General features: G+C 41.8%; 2 protein-coding genes across 7 annotated transcripts in view; one reads left to right on the top strand and one right to left on the bottom strand.

The window, feature by feature from the left end:
* Positions 1-18539, bottom strand: part of Rps6kb1 (ribosomal protein S6 kinase B1) — a 38688-nt gene extending 20149 nt beyond the window's left edge. Inside the window, exons 1-4 of one of the 3 annotated variants that reach the window (XM_048446771.3) lie at positions 18309-18539; positions 9150-9199; positions 7809-7929; positions 6716-6784 (exon numbers count right to left, since the gene is read on the bottom strand). In XM_048446771.3, the coding sequence (XP_048302728.1) occupies positions 6716-6784; positions 7809-7929; positions 9150-9199; positions 18309-18449 (381 nt within the window). In that variant the 5' untranslated portion in view covers positions 18450-18539. Of the gene's footprint in view, positions 1-6715; positions 6785-7808; positions 7930-9149; positions 9200-17640; positions 17748-18308 lie in introns of those variants that run through there. The other 2 variants (XM_048446769.3, XM_048446770.3) reach the window with 2 other exon arrangements.
* Positions 18540-18751: 212 nt separating this feature from the next.
* The window catches only part of Tubd1 (tubulin delta 1), a 29227-nt gene continuing 22107 nt past the window's right edge, over positions 18752-25871 (top strand). Inside the window, exons 1-4 of one of the 4 annotated variants that reach the window (XM_048446764.3) lie at positions 18752-18856; positions 22757-22976; positions 23258-23405; positions 25449-25665. In XM_048446764.3, coding sequence (XP_048302721.1) covers positions 18836-18856; positions 22757-22976; positions 23258-23405; positions 25449-25665 — 606 coding nt within the window. In that variant the 5' untranslated portion in view covers positions 18752-18835. Of the gene's footprint in view, positions 19064-22756; positions 22977-23257; positions 23406-25448; positions 25666-25871 lie in introns of all 4 variants that reach the window. The other 3 variants (XM_048446765.2, XM_048446768.2, XM_048446766.3) reach the window with 3 other exon arrangements.

The following is a 25871-nucleotide window of genomic DNA, read 5'->3' as shown; positions in this document are numbered from 1 at the left end:
ATTTGGTGGTGACAGCAGAAAAGAACGGAGGGTGGAAAGACCAACTGTAGCAAATTGTCACCACTGTGGCACTGGGGGGGGGGGACAGCAATAGCTCTGCAAGCACAAGAACCTGAGGACCAGAGTTCAAATTCTCAGCACCCACATAAAAAGCTGAGCACAGTTGTGTGTCTTGAAGTCCAGAACTGAGAAGCAGGGACAAGTGGATCCCAAGAGCTTACTGCCCAGTCAGCCTTGTAAGAAACCATGAACTTCTAGTTAAGTGAGAACCCATACCAGGTCTCAGGACATTAAGGCCGGTAGAGAAGACACTGCTGGGCCTAGTGGCACATGCTTTAAAATCTCAGCACTCAGGAGGTAGAAGCAAGAGGATCTCTTCAAGTGTGAATGAAGCCTGGTCTACATAGGAGGTCCAGGCCAGCCAGAGCTGCATAGTGAGACCCTGTCTAAAGAATAAAAAGTAGAAACAAAATGCTGTGATTAGTGTGGCTGGAAAGACAGCAGAGTGGTTAAGAACAAGCACCTGCTTGTTACTGTTACAGAGGATCCAGGTTAGGTTCCTAGCATTCACATGGCAGCTCGCAGTCATTTGGAACTCCATGAGATCCAGGGTTCTCTTCCAGCTTCACAGGCACCAGGAATGCACGCTGTGCACAAACATGCATACAGGCAAATGTTTATACATGTAAAATAAAATAAGTAAATCTTCCAAAAAAAGACTTGCGGTCAACTGCTTCAGAGTCACTGATGACTTAGGGACAAGAATATCATTGAAATAGTAGAGTAACAAGCCAAAATACTATGAATAAAAAAAAAAAAAAACAGAAACAAAAAAACCAACAACCTGAAAAAGGTGGAGCTGGAAGACGGCTCAGCAGTTAAAATTACTTGGTGTCAAGTCTGATGACCTGAATTTGATCCCTGGAACCCAAACCTGGAAAAAGAGAACCAACTTCTACAAATTGTCCTGAGCTATATACATACTCCATGGAATGTGCACACACATATGTACATGCACATAATATGCACAGGTCGCATATAACGAATGAGAAAAAGAAGAAAAAGTAGAGGTGATAATGTGTACCCTACTTCTCAAGTTCTGAAGATCTAAAAGGAGATCTTGAGTGAAAGAAGGTTTTGCTTAAGCATGTGACAGGCATATTTAAAGAAAGAAAGACATCAAGGGAAGCTGGGCGTGGTGAAATGTGCCTGTAATCCTGAGGAGACTAAGGCAAGACGGACAAGTTTGATGCCAGCTACAGCAATTTAACAAACTCTTGACATACAGAGAAGTTCAGGGTCTTTCTGTTGACTCTTCAGGTAAAGGGCTTGCAATGTAATCCTGAAGCTTCAATTCTTGAAACCCAAATAAAAAAAGAAACCAGCTGTAGTAATGTACACTTCCAATTCTAGCACTCCCACTTCAAGATGGGAGGTAGAAATAGGAGAACAGACTGGAAGCTTGTAGGCCAGCTGCCTAGACTATGCACTGTGGCAGAACCAAGATGAAAAGATAGAATTGACTCCCAAAAGTTATCCTCTGACATTGACACGTTGTGGTGCCATGCATGAGTCCATAAAAACACAAATAATAAATAAATGTTTTAGAATAAAAAAAGAAAGTCAGGACAGAGGAAGAGTGATTGAATAACAGAGTAAAGTGTCCAAACAGGCTGAAAGGATAGGATCTAAAACAGCAGTTAGCTCCAGAAAAGAACACACTTCACTACAGAAAACATACAGGTAGGACAGTGCTGGAATAGGGACCAGGATGGGTAGCTGAAAGAAACCATAGATGACTGTCTCATGGGACGGACGGTTCTGGCTGAATAAATGAAAGGTCGAGAGTAAAAGCTCTAAACAGTAAAAGAATGAAAGGATTTGTGCAGGGAGATGTCAAATGTTGTTGGACACTCGGGGTCTAAACAAGTCATAAATTAGCTGGATTTTATGAATTTTTCCCAAAAGCAATCTATCGATTTATGTGATTTCTGCCAGAAAATGCTCAGCAGCAGAGAGAAGACTACAGGAGCAGTGAGAAACAAGCAGATTCAGATTAGCATTTTGCTGAACATAAGGTTAGTGGGGTAACAACTAAATCAAGTGGCAGGCTATGTTAACTTGGATGGTCTCTGGAACGGAAGTGGAAACTGTGGAGCTGACTGAAGGCCAGACTGCTGCTTAGGTGAAACAAAGGCAATGACACCCAGAATAACAAGACTGGACACAGAGGAAAAAGACTGAGCTACATCTTTCTGAAGTTGAAGAAAAAGACAATGAAACTAGGCACGTATATATGTATATACAAATGCATACCAATCTACCTACCTACATAGAACCTACCTAGGTTTAAACTCAATGGAGAAAGGGTTGACGGTAGGGTGGCTGAGTAATTTTAAAAATAAGCTTATTCATTCTTCCCTTGAAAGACAGAGCAAGTAAATTAGAAACAGAGAATACATTTCATCTAAATGAAGAATTTCACATCCAGTATTTCCACACTAGTTTAATAAAAGGTGGAACACAGGCAAAAGCAACCCTGTGAATAACAAAACTTTGGCCAAAGTCTCTAGCTAGAAAAATAGTTTGCTTCCAAAAAGGGCTACTGATAGTCTTTTCCTCATTATTCTGAGTAAATAACCAAATGACACCATTCCCACAAAGAGTAAAGTCTTATAAACCCAACAGAATTTCCAGACGTGAACAACTCACTGAAAATAATGGGACACCTCACTCTCCCCTGATTACATCCTTCAGTCTGTGAAGAATTCTTTCGACACACATTTAAGTCTAATAGATCAGGACTCTGCCTCTGTGATGCAAGAAAAACACTCTAAAGAGCCTACTATCATTTCATTTATGGGTTTAGGAATTAAAACTCTAGCTGTTTAAAGAAGCATGCTTAACCTGATTTAAATATTATGTAACACATATGTGCCCTGGGAGAGTACACGCGGGCCATGACGGCAGGTGACACGGCTCAGCAGGTAAAGGAGACTTCCACCAAGCCGGACAATCTGAGTCTGATCATCAGGACCACATGGTAGAAGGAGAAAACCAACTCCCAAACGTTGTCCTTTGATCCATATAAATAAAAACACAAAATTTTAAAAATGTAATAAAAATTTAAGATAATAGGATACTTATTAAGATAAATAAATTTTAGGGCTTTTGTTTGTTTGTTTTTGAGATAGAATCTCTCTATCTCAGTAGTCCTGACTGTCCTAGTGTTCACTATATACACCATTTTAGCCTCAAAACTCACAAAGATCCACATGCCTCTATCTCCCAAGTGCTGTGATTAAAAGTGTGTGCCACCACCCAGCCAGTTTAATATTTTTTTTTAAAAAAAAATTCATTTTTGCCAGGCGATGGTGGCGCATGCCTTTAATCCCAGCACTGGGGAGGCAGAGGTAGGCAGATCTCTGTGAGTTCGAGGCCAGCCTGGTCTACAAGAGCTAGTTCCAGGGCAGGCACCAAAAACTACAGAGAAACACTGTCTCAAAAATAAAAAAATAAATAAAAATTTTTAAAAAATTCATTTTTAAAAACACCAGTAGTTGAGTGGTGATGGTGCACGCCTTTAATCCCAGCATTTGGGAGGCAGAGGCAGGCAGATCTCTAAATTCGCGGATAGCATGGTCTACAAGAGCTAGTTCCAGGACAGGCTCTAAAGCTACAGAGAAACCCTGTCTCGAAAAACCAAATAGGAAAAAACTGAAAAAAAAAGGAAGTAAACAAACAGGAAGAGAAACAGAAGTTAAGAAAATCAGCTATTAGTCCAGGATCCAACATTAACTAACTGCAATTCCAATAGGACAAGACTGTGGAGAGGGAACTGTCAAAGACCTCACAGAAGCAAACTCCACAGGGCTTCTCAAGGAGCCTCACTTGGCTGGACACCTCAGACAGTGACTGGCTTTGCTTTACTCACAGGACTATTCCTGCTGTCAGGAGAAAATGATTAATCAAATACAAAAGAAGGTGATGGCCGGAAAGATAACTCAACAGAAGGAGAAAACTGACTCCTGCAAGCTGTCCTGACCCACCCATCCACCCCATACAAATAAATGTAATTAAAAATCGTAACTATGTAAGACATACTAGTCTCTTTTACCTTGGTTATTAGTATAATCACAAACCCATAGAATTCTTCAGCATGACATTTTGGATGAATGTGATCTAAACTCTAAATCCATTCATATTAAGAGGAAGTGGGGAAAGGCTAAAGATCTCAGGAAAACTTTGAAGTGGTCACCAGCATATTCATAATTGAACAGGAATGGAAGAGGACACATGAAAGAAGTATGGACTCATAGGACAACAGATTAGGTACCAGTTCTTTTAAGCTTGGAGGTTTGAGGCCAGCTAGGGCACAGAGAAAGATCCTGTCTTCAAAACAAAACAAAAGAAAGGACAGGCATAGTGCCTACACACCTTTAATCTCAGCACTCAGAAGGCAGAGGCAAACAGATCTTTGAGTCCAAGACCAGTTTGGTTTTATGTAGAAAGTTCTAAACTAACCAGGGTTGTGCAGTAAGACCTTACCTGAAAAAAAAAAAGTAAACTAAGATTTAAAAAAAAGAAGAAGAAGAAGAAGGAAAAGATGAAGGGGGAAAGAAATTAGCATTGCTCCCATTATTTTCTTTTTTAAAAAATATTTATTTATTTATTTATTTATTATGGATGCAATAGTCTGTGTATATGCCTGCAGGCCAGAAGAGGGCACCAGACCTCATTACAGATTACCTCATTACATGGTGAGCCACCATGTGGTTGCTGGGAATTGAACTCAGGACCTTTGGAAGAGCAGGCATGCTCTTAACCACTGAGCCATCTCTTCAGCTCCTGTCCTCATTATTTTCAACACCAAAAATATTCCCAGGGACTAAGCAGAGAGTGCAACACAGTAATAGCTGGCCTGCTTAGCAAGTATAAGACCCTTGGTTCAAACCCCAGCGTGCACACACACACACACTCCCTCCTTCCCTCTGAACAATCAAACAAGTACAAAGGTAGCATAGGACAGAAAGGAAAATTGCAAATTTGAGGTCAGGTAAGGTTACATAGCAAGACTCTGTCTCAAAAATATAATTCAAAAAATATGAATCTAAAGGAATGGTTCTAATTCTAGAACTCTAGAATCTGGAAGCAGAGGCAAGTGGTTTTATGAATCTAAGGCCAGTCTGGTCCATATAATGAAGTTCCAAGCTATAGTGTATCCAAAAAAAAAAAAAAAAAAAAAAAAAAAAAAAAAACAACCAAAAATATCAAAGGCTGGGGGGGTATGGCTAGTGGGCAAAACCCTTGCCTCACAGGTATGAGAACCTGGGTTTGACTGCCCAGAACCATGTCTGTAATCCCAGTGCGCTGCAGCAATGACAGAAGGCAGAGGACAGGAACAGCTCAGAAGTAGATCAGCTAGTCTAGTGCATACAGTGGAAATAACAAAAGACCTTCCCTTGAATAGGTGAAAAGCAAAGACCAACACCCAACATCTCCCTGTGACCTCCATATGAATGCCATGGTACATGAATACTCGAACTCACATACATAATCACACATTTGTGTACACAAAGATTGAAAATAAATAAAAATGTAAAACATGAATCAAATTTGTTCTAATGATATTAATGTAATACTAGGAAACAGAGTGAAGACTTAGGGCTCAAGAGCTCTTCCCGAGAGTTCCAGTAGCAGTCCTACCACCCGCTCCCAAACACAAATCTCTCACAGGACATCCCCCTCGACTTTGCGCCATACTTTTCTATCCAACATTCTGCTTGATATTGGTTTGGTTATCAGCTATATGGACTCAGCTATGAAAGAAGAAACATACCTAGCATGGTAATGCACACTGGTAAATTATGGCTGAATTTGGAGGCAACACAGTCATGAGTTCAAGGACAGCCTGGACTATATAGTGAGCCTGTCTCACCAACAACAATAACAAAAAACAATTACAAGCAAAAATCTTCAAGAATGTTTCCTCAAGGCAAGATGGTCACTGCAAGAAAATGGGGTATAAATAAAGAAATACAGAGTCACGACACGCAGAAAACAGAATGGAACAGTGAAGAACCAAGATGAAAGGACTGTGGCAAATGGAGTCTTTTAATGGCAGACATGTCTAGAGAGCTAACAGTATAGACTGGAACAGGGAATAAAAGGCTCCTAAGGAAGCTGGGCATAGTAGTGCACACCTGTGATCCCAAGAAAGAAGGGCCAGAAGTTCAAGGCCAGTCTTGGCTGTGTGAGACCCTGTCTCAAAAACAAACAAATGAACGAACAAACTAGAGACCACAATAGTAGTCAATAAAAATGAACCAAAAGGGCACAATAGAAAAAAGTTAGGATAGAAAAAAATTTAAATCTTTATCTTAATAGAAAATTACTATATAATCTAGAACTGCTGTATAAAAGTAATATTATGCTTACTACTTAGAAACATGGAGACCAGAAGCAGCTGTGTCCCTCAGAGAACTGACAGTGCTCTCCATCCTCATCAGAAATAAAACAAGTATGAAACAAAGCACATCTCACAATGTCCTTCCATTCTACAAACAGAGCTGTTATAATACCCTCCTTTTCCAGAGAAGAGGTGCTCAGATTAAACATGCACTCCACCTCAAGGGCCTAGAGACACAGTTTTCCAACTAAAATTTTTATAACAAGTAAGATATAGCATAGAGAGTGAAAAGGGGAAAGGAATCACCTTTTTAAGCACCTTCATGGCAAATATCTTCCCAGTATTTGCTCCTGTTACTTTTCGTACTTGAAAAACCTGGATAAAGAAAGGAGTGTTGACATGTTACCAAAAGCCAAACTACGCAGGCCATCTTCCATAATACCCATTTGCAAGAAACATGTCATACTATTGTTTATACTGTAAAAAGTATATCACAAAGGACTGTGCATAAAAAGGGTCAATTAGAAAAGGCCACATTTTAAGATTTACTAGAGAAAACTGTTAAATGTGAGACTTTGTGTGGTTTTCTGTCACCTGATGGTAGTGTTGAAAAATATTCAGCTAAACAGCACTCACAAAATCACTTAACACAAACTATCAGTGTCCCCAACTTAAAACGCAAATTTCTCAGTTTTTTACATAAATTTATACCAGGGATACAATTGTTATTATTTCGCACAGTACTAAACTAACCAACAGATTCTCACTTGCTGCATTAAGATGTCTACTAACCCAGCACTTTTAATCCACATGTAAGCTTCGAAGGGTTGCACATTCCAGCGTGCCTTAACCTTAAAAATAAACTAAAAAGTCACACTTCTAAAAAGTAACATTAGAATGGTATAGATAGTCCTTAATCTAAACAAGTTGCTAAACTCTCTTAGAAGGGAATGTCTGGAGTACAGTTGTCTTGGGCAGACATATAAAGATAAGGTCTTAAATTAGAAAGCCTAGGGCAAAACTATGAAACCCCTTTCTTACAGTCTTTCATCTATCCTATTTCTTAGACACTGCAAGTCAAAGAAAACATATTCAGATTCAAACCTCAGGAAGAGATAATTAAACGTGCATGAAGTGAGGAGTAGTCTACCCGTGTTTAAAGTGGAATCCTACACAAGGTGCCATTAGACCAAAGAACAGAGCACGGCTTCAACAGCAGAACTGGCTGGCAATATTAAGCTGCTAATATTAAGGGCCGACATTATGTCTGTGTGAGTGGTAGGAAAGGCGGGAACTCAACTTACACCCTCAAATTATACAAGTCAGAGTTAGATCCTGCACTGATGAATGGAATCAAGCCACCCAAGTCAAAGACAGCTATTTCAAAAACACTTCCTACCTTTCCATAGCCCCCTTTACCAAGTACCCGAAGTAGCTCAAAACATTCTGGTCTGATTTTTTCTGGCCCTCTGTTCACACTAGTTTCTGAGATTTCAAATTTCTCACAATGTTCCATGCCACTGGGAAGAAAAGCAAAACCAGAAGTAAATTTGCAAAAAGTTCAATTATATCCAGCACATTGTTAGAAAGAAGAAAAAGAAATATAATCCAATTAGGTAAATGACAGTAATGAGTACCTGATCTAAGTGAAATGATAACTGAGTCAATGACACAGGCTGGGTCAAGGTCAGGATGGACTGGAACTGTTCATCTGCTTGCCCACATAATATGATATTATTATTTATTTTCTTAAATATCAAGCACCTCAGCTAAACTAATAAAATTAGAACATGTTTACTAAGCTGATGAAGTAAACAAGTCTTCTGGTTATTCAAATTTAGTTCATTCAAAATGTTCATGGGATCACTTATTACCTAGCAGAAAATCTAGGATCTTTCAGAAATGACTCAATTAGTTATTATAGAACCCAGGCCTATCTCAAACTGATTAAGTAACCCAGGCTAGCCTCAAAGTCATCCTCCTGCCTCAATCTCCTGAATGCAGGATCATAGGCACTCACCACCACACCATGGATTGTTTTGTTTAAAATTCTTGATAATAAAATAAATCTGCATTTCTTCCTATGTCTGGCTTTTCGACGTTACTTGCTTAAAGTCTCCAAAAAAAGGGGTAGCAATTGTGTAGGTCACGTACACGCTTATGTGAGCAGCCGGTCTTCTGGCTCTCGCCAGGCTCTTTACTGAGGTAGGGTAAGGAGCCTAACAGAATCCGTTCAACCTGACTTAAAATTGCATTAATCTCTCTGTCTGAATATTGTATTAAAGCATTTTGGGGGCACTGTCATAATTTTTTCAATAAGAAAAAGTTACAAATACAGTTTTCTATATTAAATGAGTAAAAAATTCACTGGGTAGTGGTGGCACACATCTTTAATTCTAACACTTGGGAGGCAGAGGCAGATGAATGAATCTGAGTTCCAGGCCAGCCTGGTCTACATAGTGAGTTTCAGGGCAGCCATGGCTACACAGCAAACCATGTCTTGGAAAAAAATAAAACAAAAATTCCTAACCAACTTGAATCCCTACTTAGTATACTTTGAATTTTCATCTTTTTCTACACACAGAATATTAAAATTCTCATGTTATATTCAGCAACTAAACAAACAACTTTGTAAATATGAGCTGTGTTTAAAAACAGATTATTAGCTAGAATCCTTTGAGGTTATCAGCAGGTACAACCTACTTTAAAACACAATGGAAGTTTATTCAGATACACTTACAGTTCATATGGTCCAACTCCCCCATGGTCCATGCTTTCATTTAACTGACCCTGAAAAATATTTTAAGTTTTAGAAATAAATAACACCAGAAACTCAAAATTTAAGTTGTACAGTGCTTTATTTCATAATTCAAAGAGAATAAAAGAAATAAAAACATCTTAAAATTTCTACTTCACTATCAAACAAACATGCTACTAAACAAAATACTGTACACAAACAATACTATGGAGTATTTTAAAGTTTTTGAAGTTTTTTCTTGTTTGTTTGTTTGTTTTGACACACGGTTCCTCTGTGTACCCTTGGCTATCCTGGAACTCAATCTATAGACCAGGCTGGCCTCAAACTCAAAGATCCTCCTGCCTCTGCCCCGGAGTGCTGGGATTAAAGTGTGCATTACTACCACCTGGCTAAATGTTTTCATTTTATCCTGCTAACTACAACAGCTACTCATTCATAACCTAAACAAAGCCAAGTGAGTTTTCCTTCAGCAATTATACTTATAAGCTATTAAAAATATGATTTTTATTCTGAAGCCAAAGGCATTACATTCTAAGAGACTAAGTCAAATTATATGCTTCTGTTGGGTAGACCTACATGTCATGAGCTCAGCCTAAGGCAACCAACCGCAACTAGTCCAAGATATATAATGTGCACTGTGACTAAACAAAGCAAAATAATTGAACAGCCAATCTAATGATTAAACATCACACTAGCCACCAAGTAAGTGAAAACTGTAATTAACCTACTGTGTATTGGCAATGAACAACCCTAAAACTAAACTGAGAAAATGCTACTCAGAACAGAATTAGTAAAAATAGCATAGATGCCTTTGATACCAACACCTGGGAGGCCGAGGCAGATATTTCTCTGTGAATTCAAAACCAGCCAGGTCTACATAGGAGACCCTGTTTCACAAAACAAACAATGGCAAAACAAAATAAAAAAACACAACTTAGATGATGTGGGGCTGGAGAGCTGGCTCAGGAGTAAGAGAATGAGTGTGCTGTTTTTCCAGAGAACCCAGAACCAATTTCCAGGACCCAAAACAAGCAGCTCACAACAGTTTGTAACTGCAGCATGGGCAGGACTGGGGGAGAATTTGAAACCCTTTTCTGTCTTCCTCAGGCACCTCCAGTCATGGGCACAGACACACACATACACAAAATTTAAAATTTAAAAAATATATATGTACATGTATTTAAGTATAGCTTAGATGTTGAACATGGTACTGCACACCTGTAATCTCAGCATTTGAAAGATGCAGAAAGGAGAAATGCTTAAACAGTGAATTCCAGGCCAACCACGGTGAAACAGCAAGACTCTAAATAAATAAATAAATAAATACATGAAAAGGGTAGGGGGGAAAGCCACACCTGGCATAACAGGCCTGTAATCAATTCTAACTACTTGATTAAGAGACTGAGATCATAAATTTAAGACCTGCCACAGAGTACATTTACAGCCATCCTGAACAACTTGGTATATCAAAAAACAAAAGGTCTTGGGATATATCTCAGAGGTAGAGCACTGGGGTAGAATTTGCAAAGTCCTAGGTTTGATCCCCAGCACATCTAACTCCTCTACTCCCCTATAAGAAAAGATAAGAAAACCCACAGAAAAGGAATAAAAAGATAACAATTTTGAAAAACAAGTTAGGCTCTGAATAGGTTTTTTTCCAAAGAAGACATAAAATGAACAATAACCACACAGATATTCAGCATTAGTACTAGAAGAAAGATGCATAGAGACATAAGCTACATCTTCCCATTTACTAAGATTGTAGAAAAGGGAAGAGACGAGAGGGAAGAAACCATCATACCCTGCTAGTGTCAATGTAAAATGGTGTAAGTACTTCAGAAAATAGTCTGGCAATCTCTTAACAAAGACAGAGGGGCTTTGGAGATGGCTCTGAGGTTAAGAGCACTAACTTTTTCCAGAGGACCTGAGTTTAATTCCCAGCAACCACATGGTGGTTGACAACCGTCTATAATGAGATCTGGTGCCCTCTTTTGGCCTGCAGGGATACTGCATACATAAAAGTAATCTTTAAAAAAAAGTTCAACATAGTCTGATTGGACAGATGGCTCAGCAGTTAAGAGTACTGGTTGCTCCTCCAGAGAATCTAGGTTAAATTTCTAGCATCCACATAGTAGCTCACAAGTGTCTGTAATTCTAATTCAAGGAATCTGACATTTCCTGGCTTCTGGGGGCAATATACATGCAAGTGGCACATAAAACACTTTTTAAAAAGTTAAACAGCCAAGCGGTGGTGGCGCAAACCTTTAACCCTCGCACTTGGGAGGCAGAGGCAGGCAGATCGCTGTGAGTTCGAGGCCAGCCTGGTCTACAAGAGCTAGTTCCAGGACAGGTTTCAAAACTACAGAGAAACCCTGTCTTGAAACACCAAATAAAAAAAAAAGGGGGGGGTTGGCCAAAGTGGTACACCTTTAATTCCAGAACTCTAGATGCAGGAGAATATCTGAGTTCAAGGCCAGCCTGGTCTACAGTACCAAGACCCTATCTTAAACAAACAAAAAGATTAAACATAACCAGTCAGAGCTGGAGAGATAGCTCATTTACTAAGAGCAATGGCTGCTTTTCCAGAAGATCAGGGTTCATTTCCCAGAATCCATATGGCAGGTTTATAAGCATCAATAATTCCAGTCCCAGGGCATACAATGCCTTCTTCTGGCCTCCAAGCTACACACAAGTGGCGTGCAAGCAAAATAGCCATATGCATAAAAAAAAAAAAGTTGGGGGCTGGAGCAATGGCCTTAGAGGCTAAGAGCACTCCCTATTCTTCCAGGGCTCCTGAGTGCAATTCCCACCAACCACATGCTGGCTCACAACCATCTACAATGAGATCTGGTGTCCTCTTCTGGCCTGCAAGCATGTGCACAGGTAGAACACTGTATACATAATAAATCTTTTTTTAAAAAAAAAAGTTGTGCATGGCGGATAAAACTTTTAATTGCTACTGGAAGGCAGAGGTGGACAGATCTCTGTGAGTTCCAGGCTAGCCTGCTCTATACAGAGAGTTTTAGGTCAGGCTAGACAAGGCTTCATAGTCAGACCCTGTATCCAAAAACAAATTAAAAAAAAAACACCAATAAACCAGGGTTTTAATTTCTGGCCTCCATACAATCATGGCTGCACTTTAAAGACAAATGACTAACTTCTCTCAGATGTGATAAAACTGGTGTTACATAATTGTCTTTTTCTTTAATGTTGGCTTTACTTAATTCTAAATTAAAGATCACAGAGTAGTTAGCAGAGAGCCTCCTTGGAAACCACCTCAGCAGACATGCCCCCAGGCTGTGGCTCATTTCCGGAGCCTGCTCCACCACCTGCACTTGCACCTGCACTAACTTCCTACCCCTACCGTTACTTTCTAGAACACAGACTTCAGTGACACAATTTTTTTCTGCCACTCACCGTACTTCTACAAAAATCTCTATGGCATGTAGGTACACACTGAAATACACATTGACAACATTCTTTCAAATGAAATTCTTCCCTCAGAATTATTTCCGGCTACTGTAAGATTCACCTGTGTGGAGGCTGATGGCTCAGTGGTTAAGACCACTGGCTGCTCTTCCAGAGGTCCTGGGTTCAATTCCCAACACCATATATAACTGCAGTTCCATGGGATCCTGTAGTGATATTTCATTTGTGTTTTAATAAATAAAGCTTGCCTGAAGATCAGAGAGTAAAACAGCCACAGTGGTCGGCCTTACAGACCAGGCAGGGGTGGTACACACCTTTAATCCCAGTAGCCACACTAGTATGCCATAGAAGCTGGGCAGTATTGGTGACACACACCTTTAATCCCAGCACTAGAGAGGAATACAAAACGGGAACAGACAGGTCTCAGCTCAATCTCATTACCAGATGCAGGATTACCATTTCGGACTGAGGTAGAGGTAAAAGCCAGTAGGTGGCTGTTTAACTTTTCTGACCTTCAGGTTAAACTCAATATCTGTCTCTGGGTTTTTATTAATCGTGCTTCAGAATCCCATCCCATACCCTCTTCTGGTGTGCAAACATGCATGCAGACAAAACACCCACACACATTAGATAGATAGATAGATAGATAGATAGATAGATAGATAGATAGATAGATAGATAGATAGATAGGCCAGTCAGGTAGGCAAGCAGACAGATCAATCTTTTTGGGCAGTGGTGGCACATGCCTTTAATGCTAACATTTGGGAGGCAGAGGCAAGCAGATCTCTGAGTTTAAGACCAGCCTGGTCTACAAAGTGGGTGCCAGGACAGCCAGGGCTACACAGGGAAACCCTGTCTCAAAACACACACACTCTCTAAAAGATTCATCTGTATCAACTAGAATCCTGTTACGGCAAAGTATTATACAAGACAGACTGTGTCATATTAGCCTACCAGTGAATCTTTGCAAAATTTTAAATTAAAAATGTTATATAAAGAGGGTGGGGGGGTGGCGTGCGCTTTTAATCCCAGCACTTGGGAGGCAGAGGCAGGCGGATCTTTGTGAGCTCGAGACCAGCCTGGTCTACAAGAGCTAGTTCTAGGGTAGGCTCCAAAGCTATGGAGAAACCCTGTCTTGGGAAAAAAAAAATCAAACGAGTGCTTCTGTGCGCATGTGCATGGGTATATGTATGTGTACTTGGGCAAGCTCATGACATGGTACACAAGTGGAGGTCAGGGGTCAACTTATGGAAGTCAGTTCTCTCTTTCCATCATGTCGGTTCCGGGAATCAAACATTAAGCTTAGGTTGTCAGTGTGGCAGCAAGATCCTTTACCCACTGAGCTGTCAAGCTGGACCCTAATTTTTAAAAAATAAATAAATAAATTCTCTTCTGAGACTGGATCATTCTATGTACCCCTGGCTATTACTTGCATACTAGGCTGGTCTTGAACTCAGAGAACCCCCTGACTACTAGGATTAAAGGCATGCGCCATCATACCTGGCAGAGCAATAAATTTTTGTCAAACAAAAATCTGCTATCTCATTCTAAAATTTGTGAAGTATGTCTCAGCAATTATTTCAAATTTTTAACTGGCAGAAAAAGGAAAGACACAGCCAACATTTTCATAATCTAACATTTCTCTAGAGGAAAACTTTGCCTTAATTTCAGCTTATTACCACAGAAATATAGACAAATAGGAAGAAAAAACTCATCAAAGCCTTTTATTCATTCATGTGATTATTCATTACTTTATACTTTTAGGGCTTTTATTCTGTTTTTTTTTTTAATTTGGATAGTAGCCACTCAGTTTTATCTATAAGTTATTTATTTAGTTTTATCAATTACTGTCTGAAGAATTGACTATATAAATGCCTATACTAATATAGATTCACCCAGTACAAAATATCTACAAAGGTGTTATCTGTGTGATCAATCATTTAAAAAAATACTACCATTCTAAAAACATGCCAGTTCTGGTTTACATGCATTTGATACTGAGTGGCTAGGAAACGCTGAAGGCAAATTCTCATCACTCAGAACTTAGCAATGACTGGTGCTGATAAGCTACAGCCCATGAAACAGCAAACTGGACAATAAGTCAGGGTGTCTTGAGATACCCTCACTTTACAAAGAAGAAAAAAAATATCAGCTTACTGTAGATTCCATAGTTCATGAGTATGGCCAAAGAGATCTGTATTCCCTATTTTTCTTTTACTGAATTCTTTTACTGAATTCAACTTGACATACAATAGGCACACTGTGAATGAAGCTAATATAATATATGCAATCAAGAATGCAGGGCTGAGCCAGGCGGTGGTGGCCCAAGCCTTTAATTCCAGCACTTGGAGGCAGAGGCAGGCAGATTGTCCATGAGTTCGAGGCCAGTCTGTTCTATAAGAACTAGTTCCAGGACAGTTAGGACTGTTACACAGAGAAACCCTGTCTTAAAAAAAAAAAAAAAAAAAAATTGCAGGGCTGTGAGATACTTCTGTGTGTAAAAGCTTGTCACCAAGCCTGATGACTGAATTCATTCCTCTAAACCCACATACAGACAGGATGGAAGGAGAGAACCAACTCCCACAAGTTGTCATCTCACCCACAATGTGCACTATAGCACAATGCCACACACACACTCAAATGCATGCATACACGCACGTACACACACACACACACACAGAAATGTGTCTGCACATATAGAAATGCAGTAAGAGTCAAGGAAATGGCTCAGCTGGTATCAGTTGGTAAACACCCTTGCTGCCAAGTCTGTGGACCTAAGTTTGATCCTCAGATTCTCCACATGATGGAAAGAGAATTGACCTCTTCCAAACTGTCCTCTGACCTCCTATACATGTACTACTGCACACCTTCCTCATCAAAATAAATAAATGTGAAAGAAGGAATCCCTGTGCAAGCCAGATTTGGGGGGTGCAAACTTACAACCCAACACACAGGAGAGAGGATCAGGAGGATCAAGAAGAACCACAAGTTGAAGGCTAGGATAGCTACAGAGTAAGCTCGTGTCAATCAAATTTATCAAACTCAAGTCTTCAGCACAAAACTTGTTAGCAAGTGCCTTTACACACTGGGCCATCCATCTGGTCCAAGATATTTAAAGCTTATAATATAATCTACTGAACTGAGTCAGATGATAGTAATTGTGGGCAATCACTTTTCTGGCCTATGCCTCAGTTTCCTCATTATATAAGAAAGAAATGGGGCTGTTCTGACATGCCACCAATGTCAAAGAAAGATTTACATAAGAAACTAAAAGCTGCTGGCTCCATAGCTACTGAGAAACCCTGTCTTGAAAAGAAAAAAAAAAAGAAACTAAAAGTTGTACAATCACCATAGGAAACATAAGATTTTCTAAGAATCTAAACTGTTATCATACTTAAAAATTTTTAAACTTTTTTTTCCCCCAAAGTAATCTAGACTGATTCTCTTTAGGCAGCTGACCCAACTCCATACAACTCTTTCCCTTTTCCCACCTTGAGACGTTAAGACATCCTGTAGTAACACAATGAAGGCCTGGCAGGTGCACCCAGCCTGTATTCTTGGCACTCAGGAGGAGAATTTGGAGTTTGAAGCCACATGGCTACACAGTGACACATTGTTTTTTTTTTTTTTTTTTTCTTTTTTCTTTTTTTCACCTTAGTTTTTCGAGACTGGGTTTCCCTGTGTAGTCCTGACTATCCTGGCACTTACTTTGTAGACCAGCCTAGCCTTGAACTCACAAAGATCCACCTGCCTCTGCCTCACAAGTGCTGGGATTAAAGGCGTGCGCCACCACTGCCCAGCTCTGGTTTTGGTTGTTTTTTTTTTTTTTTTTAAAGAATGCACTCAAGAGAAACATTTCAACTCTAAAAGTACTCCTCTTCAAAATCATCTGTCATTACTTCTGCTCTTCCTCCTAACCCTTTCCCTAAGGTAGTGGTCACATTTCACTCTCTTACCCACTTTTTCTGCCCCAAGAGTAGGCCAGACCTGGAACTCCTACTGCTCTTGAAGTACATTAAGAAAGTGAAAAAAAAAAACAAACAAGGCTCCAGAGTTCATTCCAAGAATCACAATATTGTACTCTCAAAAAATGATGAACCCACAGACTGAAAATTCCACCAGTAACTAATGACAATATTCACATAAAGCCACTCTCCTCTGCAGTTCACTCTCTGGCCCGACTCCAAAGCCACTGCCATATGGAAACAATGTAACTGAACAGTGTATCATATTTATAATTAAAGTAATACTGTATTTGTTTCAAATTTAGTATCCACCATGTTTGATTAAAAGGTTAGCTGGAATTCCGCATTTAAAAAGTGTGTGTCTCAAAACCCACATTTGGACCTGTGTAATTCTGAGAGTCATTCAATTATGAAAAGAGCAATACTTTGTTGGCCCACTTAATTTCATAAAAGGTTCAGAGTCCTTTATACAAAGCCTTTCAATCTTTTGCCAATTTATTTACTAAAGAAGGAAAACTGGGGATGAGAAGAGAAAGAGCCCTTATGCAAATACAGCAAATACCTAACATTAGCCATAAATCCATATTCTTATACAGATAATGGCATGAAATCACTATAAGGTTTTTACTGAGGGCATTTGCCCTGAATCGGTTCTTCAGTTTGCCATCTCATTTTTTTTTTTTTGGCCCTCGGTGTAATATGTGTATGTTTCAATAAATGTTACTTTAGAAAAGGTGATATTCCATAAATAACAAACTCCTAGGACAGCAAAGGTAAAACCAAGATGTGCGTTAGGAAAAGTGATTCTAAATTTAAACTTCAGCAAGGAAAGCCCTCACACCACTATTCACAAGTCTCTGTTCAAGCAATTTATTTCGGGCGAGACAAATCACAGCTGTCAACGCTGGGTTTTTTCCCCACCCTACAATTACATAAATTATTCCGAAAAAAAAATATAGACATCTTCAACTTGAGGGAAATTAACTTACAAATGCCGTGTGTCATTATGAATGGTTTTTTTTTTTCCTTTAAAATGTCACACGGAAGGGGAGTTAAAAATAAAAGGCAAACAAACAAACCCTGGAAGATGCAGCAGGGCCCCCTTGCTCCCGAAATAAAACTTCTGGTGGCTGTAACAGCAGCGGCAGTGCTACTCCCGACAGAAGTTTTCAGCTGTCACTTCTAACAGCTGAGCGCTTCCTAGGAGAGAAGCGACAGGCCGAGAAGAGAGGTGGTTGTGGGGCGTCTGAAGAGCTCGAGACTTGCCATCTAACACTCCAGAGGGAAGCCCTTCCGCGCCTCACACCTGCACTTAGGGGACACCCAGCAAGAGCAGCTCCCCCCGCCCCACCCCGCAGCACACACTCGCACCACCCCGGCCACATTCAGGAGCCGAGCGCGCGCCGTTCCTCCTCGGCGGTCCCGAAACACATCGCTCGGGACTGCGCTGCTCTAGGGACCAGGGCGAGACCTGCACCTGCGCGCCCCGCAGAGGCCTCACACCTAGGGCCAGGTCCGCCCAGCCCGCCCGCCCGCCCGCCATCCCGCCTGCTCCCTCTCCCTCTCCCTCGTCCGCCGCGCGGCGCCTCGGCTCCTCCCGGAGACCGCTCGCGTTCCCCCGGGTCTCCGCGCCCTAGAACACACCAGGCTTCCCGGGCCCACGCCGCCACCCCGGCCCTGTCACCTCGTCGTCCCAGTTCCCCCCCACCGCACCCCGCGCCACATCCCCGGGGACCCCGGGCCTCACCCCCTCCTCCAGCTCATCCTCAGAGCCTGCGTCCTCTGGCTGGTCCAGGTCTATGTCAAACACTCCTGCCATGTCCTCAGCTTCCCTGTCTCGGAAGTCAGGCGCTGGGTAAAAGCCGTCCCGCCTCCGTCGTCGCCTCATGGGCCCGGACCCGCCGCAGACTCCACTGCTGCTGCCGCCATCACCAGCTGCTTAAGCTCAATGCGTCTGCGCCTAGGCCCCAGACTGGCTCCTCAAGTTCAGCCCCGGAGCATGCGTACAAGGGTCTGTGAAGCCAACTGTGGGCAGCGGACATGCGTAGCACTATCTCCCGGCTCCAGGTACTGGCAGAAACATGCGCAGATCACCAACCGAAGCCAAGCCCGGAAAGTGGAGCATGCGCGTTACTGTCTAAGGCGTTTTACTGGACACCGAGCATGCGTACCATATCTGAAATTCATGAATTAAAATTGAACATGCGTGATTAACTATTCTAAATAGGGGGAAAGAGAAAAAAAAGCCTCAGCAGAGCGATTTGTATAAGGAGCATGCGCATTAATTCATTCTCGGTAGTTCTTTTAAGAAGTATTTGAAGTGAGCATGCGCTGAGTGAGAGGGTTGGTCTTCTGAAGTTTGAACCGAACTGAAACTGCGGGTCGGAGAGCTGTCAGTGAGTGTGGGGCTAATGGGGAGCTGATAGGGCAGAAAGGCAAAGAGAACGTCTTGGCCTTGCTATTTGCTAATTCAGTGGCTTTGGAAAGTTTCATAACCCTTTGGTAACTCAATTTTCTTATCTGTAAAATGAGAATAGTATTACCTACAACGCAGGCTTTGCCGTTAAGTTGAAAATCTGGTCTGCTAGCCTCTGCTCATTTCCAGGGCTACATAGGATTGATGCATTTATCAAAAACACTCTTTTGCCGGGCATAGTGGCGCACACCTATAATCCCTGCTCTCAGGGAGTCTGCTTGAACCCTGCTTAGACTAAATAGCCAGTCCAGATCTGATTGGGCTACATGGGGGGGACCCCGTCTCAAAACAAAGAATGCTCTTTTGTTGTATGAAACTAATAAGACTTACTTTATTATTTTATCTGGCCTTATTCTAAGCTCCAACTTTGTTTTTGTTTTTTTTTTTCCGAAGCCAGGTCTCACTATGTAGCCCAGAATCTGCTGGAACTCACTCTAGACCAGGCTGACCTTGAACTCACAGAGATCCGCTTGTCTCTGATTCCCAAGTGCTGGAATTAAAAGCATGTGCCATTATGCCCGGCTCCAACTTTGTTTTAATACTGGAATTAGACAAAACATTCCTTACTGATCTTAATTGTACTTACCAGGCCAGAAGCTGCCTTGTGGAAAAAGAATAAGTCAGGAAGACAGAAAATTAATGTTCGATGGAAGTTAAGCTAACTTCCAGTGTCCATGTGGTGTGAAGTGAATACAAAGAATTCCTTCAATCAACATTATATTAACTTTAGATAATTTATGTGTGAGAGTGTATGTGCACATGCGTGTAGATCTGAGCACTTATGCAAATGCAGAGAAGAGGGCATCCAGTTGGTTATCACAGTATTCCCTTTATTACTCCTCACATATGCCTTTGAGAAAGTCTCTCTCTCTCTTTCTCTCTCTCTCTCTCTCTCCCCTTTCTTGCCCACCCCCATCCCTCCCTCCCTCTCTGAACCTGGGGCTTCAGCTTCTCAGGCAAACTGGAAGCCATCCCCAGGGGTCTTTCTGCCTGCACCTGCCTGGACCTGGAACTACAGGCCTGCACGGGACACTGGGTTGGTTGTGTGGATGCTCACATCTGAACTCCGGTTCTCATGATTACACATCCCCCTCAACCAACATTTTGTTTTGGTTTGGTTTCTTAAAACCATACTTGGGGAAAACAGTGAGTACAAATCATATTTGGAAACTATTGATCTATGTGTGAATGAATTTGAGTACCCTAGGTTCCCGCAAAATTATATAATGTAAGAGGATGTCTTTAAATGACTAGATTCTTAGATGGAGACAGGATAGAAAGATAGGAAAAATTATGAACATGGGAAGGTCAAGAATGGGATACTTTACCCCAGAATCTAGTGAGGTCTCAGCACCTGAAGGTCAAGATTGCAGCACAGGGGACAGGGAAATGGCGCGGGGGTGAAGCATTTGCTGTATAAGTGTGAGGATGTGAGTTCAAATCTCAGAACCTATTTTAAGCCAGGTGCAGTAGCACACATCTGTAATCTCAGCACTCCTGTGTAAAGATGGGGACTCACAGGCCACCTTGCCAGATCCACAGCTGCAAGCAACCAGAGAGTGACCCGGCCTCAAACCCCACAGAAAACAAGAGCCGCATACATGCACAGAATTAGCAAAAATCTCTGTGCAAGTTGCCGATGTAGAGACAATATTCATTTTATTTAGAGCTATCTCAAGTAAGAACGTTAAAATAGTAAGGAGCCATGTGTAAGGCCTAAGATTATACGAGTCTCCGGTGCAGCCTTAGCACAGCCTTTGTGCTGTACTGTTTTACCTTAGCAGCCTGTCGTCCTCGCCAGTGCACACTAGGAACCAAAAGAGAGGGAAAGAAAAATAATTCTCTTAGAAAGTCTGGACCGTGCAATCCTAGAAGACAATAAAATCCAGCTGAAGAGAGGCCTCAGCAGTTAGGAGAATTTGCTGTTCTTGCAGAGGATCCAGGTTCGGTTCCCAGCATCACATGTAGTTGATAGACATACAGGCAGCCCTAAAATATTCTCATTAAGAATAAAGTCACAGATGGGCAGTGGTGGCGCACGCCTTTAATCCCAGCACTCGGGAGGCAGAGGCAGGCGGATCTCTGTGAGTTCGAGGCCAACCTGGTCTACAAGAGCTAGTTCCAGGACAGGCTCCAAAGCTACAGAGAAACCCTGTCTCAAAAAGAAAAAAAGAAAAGAAAAGAAAAAGAAAAAAGATAGAAAGAAAGAAAGAAAAGAAAAGAAAAGAAAAGAAAAACCAAATAAATAAATTTACAGCCGGACAATGGTGACACACGCTTTTAATCCCAGCACTCGGGAGGCAGATGCAAGCGGATCTCTGTGAGTTCAAGGCCAGCCTGCTCTCCAGAGCTAGTTCCATGATAGCCAAAACTGTTTCACAGAGAAACCTTGTGTCAAAACAAATAAACAAACAAATTTACAGCACTCAGGAGAGAGAGGTAGGTGGATCTCTATGAGTTTGAGGCTAGCCTGGTCTACATAGTGAATTCCAGGACAGCCAGAGCCACACAGTGAGGCCCTGTCTCTATAAATAAATAAAAGGTAAGTAAAAAAATAACGAAAGCACATTAACATACGCAGTTATGGCTAAGTTATGGCTATTTAATGTGATTCCTTCTTGAGCAGTCCACGCCCCACACTGGGGATGCAATATCCTTTTCTTAAGTGCCTCTCTTTCCATCAACACCGTTACTTAAATCCGCTAAAATCCCTTCTTAATAAACATCAACACTGATTTCCTTCGCCTCTTTCTGAAGTGCTTTTTGATGGCAAAGTAAGAATCCTAGATTGCCGAGCATGGTGCTGCGTGCCTTTAATCCCAGCACTCCAGAGATAGAAGCAAACTGATCTCTGTGGATTCAAAGCCAGGCCAGCCGGAGCTATGTCATGAGACCTGTCTCAAAAACAAATGTATAAACACACAAACACATTTTAGACAGTCTCATGAGCTGACCTGGAACTAACAAAACTCTACATGCCTCTGCTTTCTGAGTGCTAGAATTAAAGGTCCAGGCCCAGACAAAAAGTTACTTGTTAATGTACATATATATGTTTTTCTTTTTTCTTTTTCTTTCTTTCTTTTTTTTTTTTTTTTTTTTTTTTTTTGAGTAGTCCTGGCTGTCCTGGAATTGACGTTATATAGACTGGGCTGGCCTCAAACTTAGGGATTCATGCCTCTGCCTCCCAAGTACTAGAATTAAAGACAAGCATACTACCACCTGGCTGATTTATTTATTTATTATGTATACAGCTTTCTGCCTACATGTATACCTGTATGTCATAGGAGGGGACCAGATCTCATTGTGGATGGTTGTGAGGAGCCACCGTGTGATTGCTGGGAAGTGAACTAGGGACCTCTGAAAGAGGAGCCAATTGTCTTAACATCTGAGTCATCTCTCCAGTCCCCATGTACACATATTTTTAATTTTCTAAAAATTTTATTTATCTTTATATTGTATGTGAATACCTATGTATCTGTATGTGTACCATGTGTATGCAATGTCTGGGAAGGCCAACAGGGGGCATTGGAGCCCCTAGAACTGCAGCTACAGGCAGCAGTGTAGGTGCTGGGACCCAAACCTGGGTCTTGTGCAGTAGGAGCAAGTGCCTTAACCACTGAGCCTCCCTCCAGCCCCTTCCATCTGTCTCATGAGCACATGGCGAATTGCTTGCTCTTGTTGGTAATATGGTGGTTTCTTATGTCTGTGTCTTTTTGCAGGTTATCCATTCCCTTGTGTTTTCGACTGGGCCTAGTCTGTGGCTGGGGATGTCAATAGTAACAGTGCAGCTTGGACAGTGTGGCAACCAGATTGGCTTTGAAGTGTTTGATGCTTTATTTAGAGACTCACACTGTTCCCAGGGACTCTGCTCTAAGAGAGAAAATGAGGCATATCAAGCCTCCTGCAAAGAAAGATTTTTCAGAGAGGAAGAAAATGGAGGTAGGTGTGGTCCACAGTCCTCTCCTTACCCTCCCTTGAACATCTTGAAAGTATCTAAGCCCATCCCTTCCAGCCCTCTAGGGAAGGCCTTTGCTTTTCTTTCCCCACCCCATGACCTCAGCAGGCTATGCAAGAACTCTACCTGCAGCCCCTGAATTAAAACAAAGCACAACAAAAGCACAAACAACTGAATCTAGGACTGGCAATACCGTTCAGGGACTTAGTGTGTGCTCTGTGGTACTAACATACAACACACGATTTCCCCCTTTTCCCTACTCTAGTTCCAGTTGCCCGGGCTGTTCTTGTTGACATGGAACCTAAGGTGATCAATCAAACGCTGTCCAGAGCTGCCCGGTCTGGCCGGTGGACATACGGTCAGCACGCGTGCTTTTGTCAGAGACAAGGATCCGGGAACAACTGGGCGTATGGGTAAGAGCAACGCCTCATGACGTCAGGGAAGGTACAGCTGTCCAGTTGCAGTCGACACAACATTTAATTGCCTGGCTTACAGTTTCAGAGGTTTAGTCCATTATCGTCATGGTGGGGAACATGACAGCATGCAGGCAGACGTGGTGCTGGAGAAGTAGCTGAGATTCTACATCTGGATCCAGAGGCAGCAGGAAGAGAGAGACACAGGACCTTGCTTGGGCTTTTGAAACCTCAAACCTCCAACAAGGCCACACTTCCTGCCACAAGGCTCCAGCTCCTAATGCTTCTCAAGTAGCGCCACGCCCTGATGACTAAGCATCCAAATGTTTGAGCCCAAGGGAGCCATTCTTCTTCAAACCACTTCATAGGCCACCCAAGGCTACCTAGTCAAATCTTGTCTCAAAGCAAAACTAAAATAAAATTAAGAATTTAGGCCAGGGAAATGACTCAGGGTAAAGACACCCCTGCCAAACCTGATAAACTCCGTTCAGTTCCCAGAACACACATAGTAATAAGGAGACACCTGACTCCTTCTGACATCCACACATGCGCTATGACACAGGTGCATAATATAAATATACGTCATAAAAAATTTACAATTTTGAATGTGTCAGAACTGATGATGCAAGCCTATAACCCCAGCTAATTAGCAAGCTGAGGCAAGAGGATCTCAAGTTTAATGTCTGCCTGAGCTATTTTTGCAATTTAGCAAAACTCCTGTCTCAAAATTAAAAGTAAGAACAGCCGGAGCTATTACATAGAGAAACCCTATCTCGAAAAAACAAAAACAAACAAAAAGAAAAAAAGAAAAGAAAAGAAAAAGAAGAAAAAGAAAAGTGGAAAAAAAAAACCCAAAAACCAAGACTTTCTGGGCCGGACAGTAGTGGCACACACCTTTAGTCCCAGCACTCAGGAGATAGAGGCAGGTGGATCTTTGTCAGTTCAAGACCAGCCTAGTCTACAAGAACTAGTTCCAGGACAGGCTCCAAAGCTGCAGAGAAACCCTGCAGAAAAGAAAGAAAGAAAGAGAGAGAGAGAAAGAAAGAGAGAGAGAAAAGAAGGAAGAAAGGAAGATCAAAATTAAAAGTATATAAGCAAAGGGGCCAAGGATATAGTTCAACAATAGAACCCTCGCCTGGTGTTTTTGAGGCACTAGGACCAACTTCCATTACCACCAGTAAATAAATAAGTATTCAGAATTTGATCTCATTAAAAACTCTTACTCTCTGCGTGCCTGTGCTCAGGTCAAGGTCATTGTTGAAGCCAAGGTCCTGGCAGTCTCCTTCTTATCCCGCTGCACACTTGGATCGGGCAGTGGCCTTACCTCGCAGGCTTCCAGCTCTAAAGCTGGTACAAGGCAGTAGTTCCTCAGTTTTGCTGTGCTGTAGAATTTCCAGAGGGCCAGATAATCCCAGCGTTGGGAGGCTGAAGCAGGAACTTGAGTTCCTGGGCTGCTCTCACAACATAGGTGAGGCCGGAGGGTGACTCAGGAGGGAAGGACAATGGCTGCCGAGCCCGAGGACCTGAGCTCAGTCATGGTAGAAGGACAGATAGATCCCATGGAGTTGTCTTCTGGTCTCCATACATGCACCATGGCCCACATTCACACACTCACACGCAGAACACACATACGATGATATTAATAACAGTAAGGAAAATAATTCCATTGTTCTCAAATTAAAAAGAACTTTCAGCCAGGTGGTAGTGGTGCATGCCTTTAATTGCAGCATTTGGGAGGCAGAGGATCTCTGTGTTTGAGGCCAGTCTGTTCTATGGAACAAGTTCTAGGACAGCCAGGGCTGCTACACAGAGAAACCCTGTTTTGAAAAACACACACACATAACAACAACAACACACACACATATAGCCACTCTATTCACCTGTTGAATATGTTTAATCTGTCTCTATTAAATGTTGTCAATCAGGGCCTCAGTCCCGTAGCTTTGAAAAGACCTCTGTCTCCTAAATGACCTTACTCTGTTGTACCACATCCCATTGGTTAAACTGACGGGTGCCATGTTTGTTCCTTCTGCTGTGGCTTAGCTACTCTGTGCATGGACCAAAGCATGAAGAATCTATAATGAACTTAATCCAGAAGGAGGTGGAGAAATGTGACTCTCTGAGTGGATTTTTCATCATAATGAGTATGGCTGGGGGAACAGGATCAGGGCTGGGAGCCTTCGTTACACAGAAGTTACAAGATCAGTACCCCAGTTCCTTGAAAATGAATCAGATTATATGGCCTTATGGAACTGGTGAGGTATGAACATGTTAATTAAAAGTTATGTATTTATTTCATGAGTGTTTTGCTTGTTTGTATGTATGTGCACAAATACATGCCTAGTTCTCAAGGAGGCTGGTAGAGGGTGTAAGAGTTCTGGTATTGGGGTCATAAGGTTGTGAGCCACCATGAAGGTGCTGGGAACCAAACCAGGTCCTTTGGAAGACAAGCCAGCACCCTTAACC

The sequence above is a fragment of the Myodes glareolus genome, chromosome 9 (assembly GCF_982192425.1).
Source record: "Myodes glareolus chromosome 9, mMyoGla1.1, whole genome shotgun sequence".
NCBI classification, from domain to species: Eukaryota; Metazoa; Chordata; class Mammalia; order Rodentia; family Cricetidae; genus Myodes; species Myodes glareolus.
Note: the sequence above shows the minus strand (reverse complement) of the source record. Positions and strands in the feature narration are given on the sequence as shown.